At 34.7% G+C, this 13,739-nt stretch overlaps 1 protein-coding gene across 9 annotated transcripts in view; it reads right to left on the minus strand.

Moving 5' to 3' along the window:
• The window catches only part of LOC127067073 (glutamate receptor ionotropic, kainate 2), a 125,365-nt gene that overhangs the window by 65,430 nt on the left and 46,196 nt on the right, over positions 1 to 13,739 (minus strand). For all 9 annotated transcript variants that reach the window (XM_051001591.1, XM_051001590.1, XM_051001586.1 and 6 more), the window contains exon 2: positions 9,875 to 10,170. In XM_051001591.1, the coding sequence (XP_050857548.1) occupies positions 9,875 to 9,947 (73 nt within the window). In that variant the 5' untranslated portion in view covers positions 9,948 to 10,170. The remainder of the gene's footprint in view (positions 1 to 9,874; positions 10,171 to 13,739) is intronic.

A 13,739-nucleotide genomic window follows, 5' to 3' on the forward strand; every position in this document is an offset into this window, starting at 1 on the left:
AATCGATCTTTGTTAATTCGAATAACGAACGGTTAAATTAGCGGTCTTGTATGTAAAATATACTGACTCAATGATACCAAACGCAAACATTTTCATGAAGTTACGATCTGCTAAATAAAAATATGAATATTGGTGAATTGCTTAGCATTAACCGACGTATTTATTCGATTAATTTATATATTTGAAAATATATATATATATATATATATATATACACGTTATTAAATCACAAATATATATATATATATTCCCTTAATGTCTTTATCAATTGATGCAGCAAGTTCTTCGGAGTTAACTCGAAATTGTGCGCCATAAGACAAGGATTTTCGTGATCGGATTTGCGATTTCTGTCATCAAAGTTCTCAACCAGGATATTGATTTAAAACGTGTATAGAACGTGTATTATTAGTGTAGAACTAATTTCGTAGATAATAAATAACGAAAAAAATATCTTTCTCGGTATAATCGAGACATTATTTTTCCGAAGTTCGAAGTTATAGTTAGATTCTTATGAGTTATTTTTCGAATCAAATTCTTCTCCGAAGCGGTTATTATATCTACTCGTTGATCTAATATTCTTTGCTTTAAAAAAGATCCTTGGGGAATGAGAGGATTCGCTTTCGTTGAGGAAAGTTTACCTCGAATTAAAGTGAAAATTACAAATTTTTAATGGCCTCGTTGAAAGGTTATTTAAAGAGGTCTTAAACGCTGATTTTAACCTTCTACGATAAGAACACGTGCGCATTTCATCTTTCGCGTTTAGATAAAGGGAATACAATTATTGTAAACTCATATATGAAATAGCTTTGAACGATGTCAATTTTTTTTTTTTTTTCTAAAAAAGAGGTTGCGAAAGAGAGGACAAAATTTGTTTACAGGTACTCGTCTCTATCGATTTTAATGTTATGACGTAAACATCCTTACGATCGATTTCCATTGTGCGACACATAATTTCATTCGGCCAGTTTGCAGAGATCCTATGGCGCCGGTGTCGGAGAGGGACGTAGAGGAAAGTTGAGAGGAAACATGAGAGAGACTCGACGCAACCGAAAGAGGAAGAGAGTGAGAGTGAAAGAGAGAAAGAGAGAGAAGGAGAGGGGAAGATTAAATCGAAAGCTAGTGAATCTCGAACGAGAATTGTTGGCAAATAATTCCTTTCGCGATAGAGAGAGAGAAAGAGAGAGAGAGAGAGAGAGAGAGGGGGAGAAAGAGGGAATCCGTGGGATTAAACCAAAATTTAATCAAACCGATTGTAAATCCTACAAACTGTACGACGGAACCGAGCATGGAATCAAAAACATTCAAAATATCGTATATAGGCGTTAGATTTTCTTTTGTGATGATTTTCAAATCTTCATATCTCTGTAATTGGATATACGTCACACAATATAATTTTCCTTTACCTAGAAACGGTTTTATCTTTCCATCGACTTTATTTAAACGGTTTATAATTTTCATATAAATAAATGGATTTTTACGATTTCGTATATAGTGTATTTAAGTGACGAATAAACGATGATCCATATAATATTTTAATTTTGATTTTGTTTTATCATTATTATATTATTTAATAAAATATTCTTTGATAAAAATTTCTTTGAGAATTTTTAATAGTGAATATTTTGTGCGTTAAAGTTGATTAAGTTGAGAATTAATTGAAATTTCTATCTTCGAGTAAAATCGGAGCCTACGACAATGCGAAATAAGTTGTAAATTGCGGCTGCTTTGACAGCTGTGGGAAATAATTCGTACCACCGACGCGAATAAATCCTCGCGATCCTATTCTGCTGTTTTTTCACTTCTACTTGTATTTAAATTCCGCGTTTCGTGAAATATCGTCCTGACCCGTGTTCTACGTACAAAGAATTGCAATGGTCGAAATCGTAGATTCTTTGGAGAAAAATTTGCGGATATAGTCGCGATATTATACTATATGTCATTTAGTGTTTTATTTGAAAAGTAAATCGATGGAAAAATCCAAAGCATATTTTATTTATCTCGTCGAACTCGATATTAAAACAAAGAGGAAAATATTTATATAGCGCGGCCTGATTCCTTCGATAGAAAGTCAAACTGTGAAATCAAATGAAACAAGTGGAAATTTCGACGAATCGATCGAATTCACAGCTGATCACTCGCATAGATAGAGCAGGTGAGTGTTCAACGTATTTACTTTGTTCCAGGTTGGACTCGTCGACATTCGGACTAATGACGACCGAACGGACCAACGAACAAACTAACGGAGGAAACGCTTGTCTCTTTTTTTCCTCTCGACAACGAGAGGTAGTCTCCCTTTTTACCCGGTCTCTCTCTCTCTCTCTCTTACACACACTCTTTCTCTCTTTCTATCTCATTCTCCATCGAATCGGTTTCACTGTGTTACACATAGAGTTCGGACACCCGCGGGAGCGGTAAAACAATTTTATGACCCAGCCTGGAATCGCGGAAGCAAAAAGAACGCACGTGCGTTGCGATGCCGACGATAAAGTATAAATTATGGAGCCACCTGTATACCACAGCTATCTGTTTGATCCGACGCCATTTTTACGATCCTCGACCGTATCCAATTCTTTTTCTAAGGTTTTACTTTGTTCCAACGTCAACTGTTGATATAGCTTATCTTAAAATTAATCAAACACCTCGAGTTAGACTCTTTTCGACTGGTTATCATTTCTTTTTCTTTTTTTTATTTTTTATTTTTAATAGAAAAGAATCTTTTCTTCTTCGTAAATATTCTCGCGAGTTGAAGGAAGTTTTCATAGGTTTCCTTAACTTAACTGCATAACTTTCTCTTCAGTCACCAGAAGAAAGAAGAAAAGATAAACTTGTGGTCCATGGAGACGCATGTTCAAAGAGAAGTAAACACGTTCGCAGGAAATGTACGATCGATGAGATAGCTTTGACAGTGTATCGAGAAAAGAAAGAAAGGGATAGATAGTTTGGAAGATGGCGGACTTCTATAGCGATGTGAAATCAATACGAAGATATTTTGACGAGTCTATTCTCAGGAATGTTATTAATATTCGATTCATTCGAGTAAGCAATGTCGAAAATAATTTCAGGATTTTCACTATGTTCAGGAACTATATCAACTATGTCAAATTTTGACGTTGATAGAACATTGATTCATTAACGATGAGTTATATAAAATAAAGGAAAACGTCGTGGACGAAAAATGATGAAAAGTGTCGTCAAAAAGAAGAAAAAAGGAATAGTGAGAGAAAATCCTTGAATTCTAAAGGATTTAACCGACGACGATGGGAAGCTGAAATATAAGTCCTTGATTGGATTGCGAATTGTTATTGACTATAGTTGTCGAGCTCTCAAACTGCAATCGCAAGGTTCTTATTATTTTGCGGCTTTTTAATTAATGCGTCAAAACGCTAAATTATCTTATTTAGTTGTCAAGTTTAATATAACTTGTCTATTATATAACATTATATTATACATAGATATTATATAATTAAGTTAGAAATGGCAATATTATGATGTAATTTTGATGTTGATTTTTATCATAGTTAATTTGTTTGTTTTTAGAAGGAAATATATTTATAGATCTTTATTATCTTCGAACATCTTAAAAAAATTTATAAACATTTGTTTCTCGAGGAATCAACGTGTTATTCCCATATAAAGTTCAGACATGATTTTTCGTTCGTTAATATAAAATGCAATATGTTAAGCTGTCGAGTAATTGGAAGAAATGTTGCTGGAATACTCGAACTGCATTGAAGAGTTGAAGAGAGATTTTATTAGCGCGTTCCACTTCTCGATCGGATCGAAGAGCCTTGATTGGCGAAGATTTTCACAATTAAAACATATTGGAATTAGGCATGAAATATCTATTCGACTATGTAGTTTTAGCGAAACAACGAAATGTTAACTTTCAACGAGGGTATTGCATTCGATACGATGCAAAGGCAAAAGTCATCGACAAATTAGCTTGTGTTTATTTTCCTTTTTTTCTTCAAAGTTTGGCAAATATATTTTGACGCAATTAGAGTTTTCGAATTTCTTTTGATTTAGGTTCTTTCAAATAATTAATTTCATTTTCGTTTGTAGAATGATTGAATTTTTGGTAGGCTTGGCAACGGAGATAATGAAGAGCAGATGTTTTAGAAGAAAAATCTTTGAGACGAACGGACAGTCCGTTTCTTCCTTTAATCTCTCTCTCTCTCTCTCTCTCTCTCTCTCTCTCTCTCTCTGTTACTCAATAATGGATCTCTGGGAGAGAACTTGGTAGTTTGCTAATCCCTTTTTAATCATCGATCGATGTAAGAAGATTTGCCGGGAGAAGGATGAATGACCGTAAAGGTTCATTGTTAATTATCGAAAGGAATAATTAAACAACACCATTAATATTATTTATTCTAAATTGAAAAAGTTTCTTTTGTACAATTTGTAAATATATAATTTCGATATTTTACGATTTCTTATAATATTATTTATATTATTTTACAATATCTATTTAAATCAGTAAAATTATAAAAATAAAAAGAAATGTATTACTGTGAAAAATTGTATGAAGTATATTACAGACTTTCTTGTTGACCACAATCTTCGAAGGACGAAAGCTGGATATATCGAAGATCCAGAAAAAGGATTTTCCATCGCGATTGAAAGCTTTTATTCCGGTCGGACAAATAGAACATGGCGCAGAGTTCGACAGGCTGATCTCATCGCCGAAATGACTACTTGTTCCACACCCCGCCCGACAATATCAGCCTGCTAACCCTATCCTTCTTCTTTTATAAAAGAAGATTTCGAGTCTAGTTCTTCATTAGTCACTCTTCGTATTGATTCAATGGTTGTTAAGCTTCTGTATTATTCACGTCACTGTTTAATCAAATCATCCATATTTTCTCACTACTTGTACGAAGCATATTTTGATTTCTTTCAATTGATTAACACGTTGGATCATTGGATATTATCAGCTTTTTTTTTTAACAAAAAAAAGAAGAAAAAGAAATAAAAAAAAATAAAAAAAAACGAAAAATATCTTCATTTAAAAGGTCCTATTATGGAAGATATACGAACGAGTCGAGATCGGAGAGTCAAGATCTGAACTCCTTCGAACCAATACGAAATCCTTTCGTGCAAATTCTCACGTCAGATATAAGAAAAGGATTACGTACACCCGCATCTGGTTATCAAGAAGATTCCGATAGCTTCAGCTCCTTTCGGTTTAGACGTATGAATTCACCATCGTTTTTTCTTTTTCATCGGGTATATAGATTTCGGCCGATCAAATTTCCAAGTTCGTGTACATACTTGATGAAATGCGATGAACGAAAAGTCAGAATAGACGAATATGGTATTATTGTATAATATGTCGTCGTATTATGCGGTAGTAGAAGTACAGACATTCTTCGACCCACAAACATTCTTGGGCCAAAGGGATTTCTTTTTTTTTTTTATCGTAATAAATGTCGGAGACAAAATTTCGTGGGCGGTGACCACGAGAACATTTCAAATAAAACGATCCTGTTTGCGGAGTTAGAGTAGACCCGTTCGTCTTCCTTCCCCCTAAGCACCCATCTTTTCGCCGTAAAACGGTGAAACCAGGAGAAAAAGAAAAAAATAAAGAGAAAGATAGAGAGAGAGAGAGAGAGAGAGAGAGAGAGAGAGAGAGAGACAGTAATATAAGGTTGGAGATTCCCATGAAAGAAGACAAACATCGATCTAGATTTCGTACTAGAATCGAATCGATACTACGAGTATGTTTTTGCAATCGATCATACGGATTGCACACTACTTCGATTTATTTGACAATAAAAAAAAAAAAAAGAAAAAAGGATCGTTTCGCTCTTTCGTATATTTCGATTAAGCTGTCTTCTGTCTTTCTGTAAAATATATTTGTTACAGAATTTTTCGAAGGGAAAAAACGAAAATTTCGATTCGAATCGAAAATTTAAAAATTGTCACTTTACCATCAGGATATGAAATAAACAGGCAAATCGTTCGATTCCTCTTTTCCCTGTCCCTTTTCTCTTACGTGTGAGGTTTTGTACGAGGTTTCCTTCTCGATATGAAAATTCTTCGTCGAGTTCCTGGACAAAAGGATCTCTATCAACGATAATCTTTATCGGAATATGAGAATTTCGATTTTATCGCTTCAAATTAACTCGCCGAGTCTTCGTAGTTCATATCGAAATTTTTTTAGTGTAAAATCGTTCGTATTCTATCATTGTGATTACTTTAAAATTGTTTAACATTGTTATACTTTTAGCTTTCCTTTTTTTTTATTATTGAATAATAATTCATCAGGTCGAAAAGTAAAGATAGTTTGAATATTAAAAATGTTTAATATCGATACTCGATATTAGCTATCGAGGATAGGTCGTTAGATCTCTAGTTTTCATTTGCCTTTGTCACACCTCCGAGATTACATTATTCGTAGGAAAATCTCATTAATGTAATCCTCGTATATTCGTTTCGTCTCGACTCTGCACCGAGAGTCGATCGTTCCCGTTAACGACCCTAGTTAGAGATTACGGCCAGCGTATTATCGCGTCGTTCTAATAAATTATCCGCGATAACGTTGTTTACACTTAAAGCTCCTCCTCTTCATTGAAGTTGTAAACGCGCGATTCGCGAGATCATTCCTATGAAACGTTTTTCGTTAAAATGATTATTATTAATAAAAACGGCTTGGATAGAATAGCTTTTTCGAATCTTTCGAGTTTTTCTTTTTCGAGCTCTGATACGAAGATGAAAATTGTGATGCTGCGGGAATGACAAAAATTACTTTTTTCTTTGTTCTTTTAAGTACGTAGGACAAATGTGAGAGCACGTTTATATATATATATATATATATATATATATATATATATATATATAAAAAGATATAATCTTAGATGAATGCGCGCGCGCGTATGTCTATATATGTGGGTATGCACGTACCATATGAATCAAGGCCTAAATCGATACTTACCTCCTCAGAATTCTAAAAGCACGACTCAGCGTTTTGCATCGAGTTGTTTCGCTTCTATATAAGTGCATTTTCTTGTATCTGTGTGAGTAAAAAATAATGGCACTATCTCTCTCTCTCTCTCTCTCTCTCTCTCTCTCTCTCTCTCTCTCTCTCTCTCTCTCTTCTTCTTAGAAAGGTAATCAGATATTATGAACTTTGACAATCAGTTGCCAAGATTGGATGGAATATGACAAGAAGAGGTTTCGACATTTGCATCAAAAGTATCGGCTTCGATTGCCAGATTCTAGGTTAAAAATTGAATAATTTATGGCGTGTTCGATCGTTCGCTTATAGATACGTTCTCAAGAAGAAATTAAAAAGTGCCTTCGTACGCGATATATACCGGATAAAAAAGAAAACGCCGACTTTGCTTCTTCGCTCGACCACCGTTGATTCTTTCGCGATTTTGTCGTTCGATCAACTTTTCTCTGAAGATTGCGAACGTGGTTATTGTTCTTCATCGATTATCGAAGATAAAATTGCTATGACAAAGTCGCAGTAAAAAAGGAAAAAGTAAAAGACAGATGGAGAGGGAGAAAGAGAGAGAGAGAGAGAGAGAGAGAGAGAGAGAGAGAGAGAGAGAAGTAAATTAAGTGAGAAAGAAAAAAGCTTTCAGTATGAAAATATTACTTGAAATATTCTATCTAAAGAAGGAATCGGTAATAACCACGGAAGAGTCACTCGGAATAATTTTGCTCAGAATTTTAATGGAAACTCTATGGTGTCATCTGAAAGAAAGATAAGAGCCTTCTATCAATCTCTGTTTCGCACTTTTACGTTTATGAGATTTTACTGGTATCGCATTTCGAACTTTTCTTTTTTTTTTTCTTATACTTTTTTTATAAAAATCGATAATTCTTTCGTATGAACGATAGTATTTGAACAGTGTTGAACGAGCAATACTTTTTTTTTTTCTTTTCTTCTGTTTGCAAGAACTGATAAACGTGGAGATAGCTGAGGGAACTTAGGTAAGAATTTCGGATTCGTTGACGAAAGAAAGTCGTCTTGTTAGCGCAGTCGAAATACCGCATGACTCTGGTTGACAATGAGTAACCGCATCTTCCTAGAGCTTCTAAGCATATTAAAATTCTTCGTACCACGACACCGAGTTATAAATCCTTAATGCTGTTACCTCGATGGTGGTTCGCTTCCGTTCACGGCATGCCATCGAGAACTTTATTAAGCATGGATTTTACGAGCGGATAGCCGGGCTCGCGTGCCGCTTATACATGACAAAATTGCCACTACGGCGCCGGAATTATAATAATCCTCTGGTTTGTTGGAAGATTTAAAGCGAGGTAAAAAAGGAAGAAAAAGAAAAAAAGTCAAATTTCCTTCCTTCTCTTCTCTCTTTTTTTCTTTACGCGTAGAATTTAGTCTCGTTGCATTTTCCAAATTTTTCGGGTAATTCCGTTGGTTTAAAAAGAAGAAAGGAAATTCATTTTTTCGTTAAAGAATTTTTTAGCATATTTATTGGAAAGACGTCAGGACGAATAAGTGAAAAATGCCATGGAGAAACTTTGAAAATATTCATGAAGTTTTATGAGGAAATGCGTTTTTCGCAAGACACGCGAAAGGTACCGAAGGGAGAGCGACGGTATCACACGTGACAGAATTATAATGTTCCCTTGAAACTTTTACAAACGGCTTTTCTTCTATCATTGTCTCTAAGTTTAATTCGAAAAATGCAATATCTTCGCGATATCTTTGTTTTCCTTTAAGAAACTCAGTTTCAAAGTTACGAGATTTACTCGTTTACTTCACTCATTATCAAAAAAAAAAAAAAGAAAGAAAAAAAAATTTGGTGAAAGAAAAAATCACTTAATTTAAATAACAAAATATCCATATCCTATTTTTTGTTTCGTCCAATGATTTTTATTGAGTTAGATGAGAAATTAAAGATAGCTCTCAATGAGTGTCCATAAATAAAACTTCCGGTTGAATTCGGAAGCTTTCGCTGCTTACTCGACCGTGACTTGTTCGAGCTCGATTTATTCGCTTCAAAGTAGAAATCGTCGAGGGAACCGCTAATTTAATGAAGTCGAACGTTTATTTGAAACTTTGATATGTGCTCTTTGTACAGTCAGTTAGTAGTTCGCAGTTTTTAGCTCACGTCAGACAATAATAACGAGATTGTTACTCCAATTAAGAAATTGAAGCTACTTTGTTATTTCCATCATCGTATTTTATTGACGCGAACCGTAATCATAAATTTTAGACTAAGTCTGGTTTTGTTCGATAGTTCGGTTTTGTGGACACGAAAACCATTTGTTAGTATCTCAGTTGTGGGTTTCGATCTTTTCTTTGTTTTGGTAACAGGATAGAATGCGTTCGGTTCCTGTTCAGTTCCTGTACAGTTCCTGGTCGGATTTTTTGTTTTCAAAACAAAACATATATGCGTCGGTATTCTGTCAGGAAATCCTCGGACTAACACGAACTGTCGACGAAGAAAGACGTATATGTGGCTTCTCTTTTTGTTTTGTATACCTTTGTCAACCTTTTTGTTCCGGACGAACGTATATACATACGCGCCTTTCGAAGAATGGATCCTCAGATACGAAAAATGCATACATATATATTCCATAGAAAAATTTACGATAACAATCATATACAAAAAGTGTATTGATTAAAAAACGTTGAAAAAGCGCTCAGTACGTTATCAACAGAGTTGTCAACGATACATTTCGTTCATGAAAAACATGTTATCGTTGAAACACGCAAGACCGTATGGTTTCATTATAAACTTATATATATATATATATATATATATATATATATATGTATATTGTATTATCAGCAATTTTACCGTATATGTAAAGTTCGTTTTAATTCTTTCAACTAATCCTCTCAAATATCTTTGTCGTTTTGTTACGTGTCACGTTCATTAAAAACTAAACTTACCGATTCTGATGACAGGTGGCAGCGACATGGCAGTGGTGACCAGGATGACGATTACGGCGAACAACAGTGCCATCGTGTCCGTCGTGAGCTCGCTTCGCAGCTGCACGGTTACAGCATCGTTTCTGCTCGACACACGTTCGTAGAGAAGAGAGCGAAAAACTCGACAGAGCGTACGAACGTATGCACGCGATACACGGCTACGTTAACACTTTCACAGAAAATTACGCGCTAACGAAGATCCATCGACCTACGCGAACGTTCTTCCAGGCCACGCGATCGTCCATCTTGCTTTAAGTCTGCAATCAGAATAGGAACAATTTTTACATTTATCGAACATTTCGATCGATCGTTTTAATAGACGAAATAAAAGGTTCGTATTTGTAAATCGAAGCGTTTCAATCTGGAGAATCGTGTAACTTGATCATAAATTTTCAAAAAACCATGATGACGTTATCAAAAAAACGTGTTAATTTCTTCTCTTTAATCATTCTTCGTTATTTTTTGTCAACGTCGGAATATAAGTCAAATTGATTTCGCCAGTTAACGATAAAAATGACATAACTGCGATTTTGCCCTCGTTCGTTAAAAATAAATTGCGTGGAAACAACGCACGATTAGTTTACGGAATTACACAAGTGATCGATTCTTTCGAGTCGCACACAAATTAAATCCTCGGTCGTTGACTTGTATCCTACGTAGGATACAGGTCTCGTAATTTAATCGGAAACGTATCATAGGTACGTAATTCTTATTAAAGGAACACGAATGGAATAAATTCTTTTTTTATTTTCTTCATTTTTTTTCGTTTTAAATATACGCTTATTCATTATTGGATAAGTACACATATATCAATTATAACGGAAAATAAAATACGAGAAATTCATCGATTAAACATTTAACAAACGTATCAAAATTTTTTGGATGGGAAATTTGTTTGACGATCATAAAAAAAAAAAAATATGTTAACGATTCTACCAACGAATTTGTTTTAATACAGACAGATAAACGTTGTATCGTCGCATGTAAGTTAAACTTTCGAAGTAGTAGAGGACAGACGAACGAAGTAAGTAATCTCATTATAAAGACGGTATGATGGTAGAGTATCTAATCGAGAGACCTACTTTTTGTAGACGGGGAAGCGCACAGCAGCACGCAAAGTGCAATTGAACTTATCGATTTTTCCCTTGAGTACAAAATGTATCTGACTACTGACTTACGATTAAAATGAAAAAAAAAGAAATGAGAGAAAAAAAGAAACCAAAAAGTAAATGTACTCCATTATCCAATTTATATCTATTTATCAAACAACAATGACAATTTTTACCAATTAAAAATATTTCTGTAAAAATTCAATTACATCTCTACTAAATATGCATAGCACGTGCGGTAGCTAGTATGCGCATTAAGCGTGTTCCTATGTAAAAGAAGTTCATTGTTATCCTTCTGATAACACGAGCAAGTAGCGCGATATCTCTAGGGTGAAATCACGCATACTATCAAGCCCATTCCCAAAGGCGCGTTTTCTCTATAAGAGCAAAAAGAGAAAATTCAGTGTGCTCTTGGTACTACCTTTATCTCAGAGGAATGTCAAAAGGATCGCTTTGTTATTTATAAAGGAGTATCCTTCGAAAAGCGTTTTCGACCTTCGAGACGATCCCGTCTATAAGATAAGAAATACTCCCTCTTAACTCGATATCTTCTTGGTCTTAGTCAGAGAATCGGTATCTCGAGTTTGTTAGATCTTTGATATAAAAGAAACATGAAAGAAAACTATTCTCTTTATTAGAAGTGGAAAAGTATATCGAAAAGGACGAAGAAAAAAGAAACGAAAAAAAATGAAAAACATGACGAAATTAACACAACGAATGCCATTTTATCTTCAAATTCTTTTTTACTCCTTCACGACATTTAACAGATTTAATATTTAATTAAAGTAAAAAGTATGAAGACGATTTTTATGCCAAATTAGTCCGTCGAGGTGTTAAACTCGACAGATTATTTTCACACTCTCCATTTTCTCTCAAAGAAGTGAAATCAGAAGCGGATGTCTAGTACATGAAAAAAAAAAGAAAAAAGAAAAAAGAGAAAGAGGAAGGAAAAGTCTCTAGAGAGATATCGTTCAAAAATGAGAGATATCGTGCTTCTTCTTAAGGATAGAGTAAAATCTAGTGTTGACGGCATACGGTTCTACTGTTAGAGTTAGCCCGTAGAGCGTAAATTGTAAAGGGATTCGTGTTAACCCAATTTAGCAAGAGAGCCAAGTTTGCCTCTCGCCGCGCTACGTTTGTTTGCCCTTCGAAGCTCCACGCGTGGCCTTAAACGCGTAAGCGCGCAGGCGCAAAAACCTTTCGATCGAGTGACCGTGTGATCGCATTGACAAGTTCGTCGGATACTTTTCTTTTCGAACTCTCTTCAACTTCAAATATTGCATTTTGAAGTTTCGATTTTTACTTTTTCTCTTTTTCTGTTCTTTATGTTGTCTTTTTTTTCTCAGAATCGATCGTTCAGATCGTTCAGAAATCATGCGATAAAAAAGATAAGTCGGTGTGCCGAATAATAACGTTGTCTAAGAAATATAGGAAGTTATTAGCAAAGCTAAGATAGCTGAGTTGGAGGATACGAAATGTAGCAATTCCGGATGTAAGATATTCAGAGAGAACTCACGAGTCTCTCGGGGCGGAACAGCTGCTAACGAAGCTTATCGTCCGCGGGAATAGAAACGGGGCCGAGGCGAGGCTTTTAAAGCTCTGAGTCCGTACAGTTCGAGAATGAGGGGTGCTTTTCGTCTCGGGGGACCCAAGAGGAATTTAAGAGAGAGAAAGTAACAACTTCACTTTACTTTTCCGACGATAAAAAGTGAACAGCGTTGTCCCTTTGCCGGCTTTACGATCAAGTGGAATTAACGGACTGCGACTGGCATCGTCTTAGATCGTAAATGAAAGTAGGCCGACTCTAGGTAATAACGATTAAGCTTTTATCTTCGACAAAGTGAAATGTTTAACTTCTCTCTCTCTCTCTCTCTCTCTCTCTCCTTGAAAATCTACAGGTCTATCTTCTTAACTGGTTAAACTTCTATTTCAAGTCAAAGGGCTATCATTCTCTCTTTCTTTTCTCTTGGAAGATGTATATATGTGTATGTGTGTGTAAATTGTATCCAGTGAATTTATTTATTATCTAACACGTCTTGATAACAATAATTTATTAAATCGTAGTAAAGATCGTACGTATGTAAGTATGTACACCTATGTATATACGTACATACGTCTGTATGAAAATATGTATTTACGTGCTTCACCACGAAGCTATATGTTTGGTCGGTATGGAATAAATCATCTAACTCAAGGAGGGGAAATGTGTAAAACACGAAGGGTATGCTCGACGAAATAAGGGAAAAGTTCATGTTGTTTCGCTCCTTTATCTAACGTGTAAGAAAAGAGAGGAATGTAATTTGAAAGTTAGAGAAATGCTTGCCTTTATCCCAGAAGGTGTAAAACCATATGTTATTTATCTCAGAACTTATCCCAGAAGGTGTAAAACCTATGTTATTTTAAGTTTTTTTTATTTCTATTTTTTTCTATCTTTTCTCCTTCGCAAATATAATTATTTCGCATACTCATTTACCATTGAACACGTTTTCTTTATTAACGTTTTATTTTTTTGCTTACTAAGAAAAAAAAGAAACGAAAAGAAAAATATCGGTTTTATATTTTTTTTAACGAACATTTTACAGTTTTTGATTTAAATCATTTTAAAATCGCTTTTTGCTTGTAAGCGTCAACCAAAGTTTGTCAAGAGGAATTGTGTACTACCTTTGATGCTTTTTTGCTTTTTTAAACTAACATTTCTCTTTTTTTTTAATAATTTA

Source organism: Vespula vulgaris, chromosome 10 (assembly GCF_905475345.1).
Source record: "Vespula vulgaris chromosome 10, iyVesVulg1.1, whole genome shotgun sequence".
NCBI lineage: Eukaryota > Metazoa > Arthropoda > Insecta > Hymenoptera > Vespidae > Vespula > Vespula vulgaris.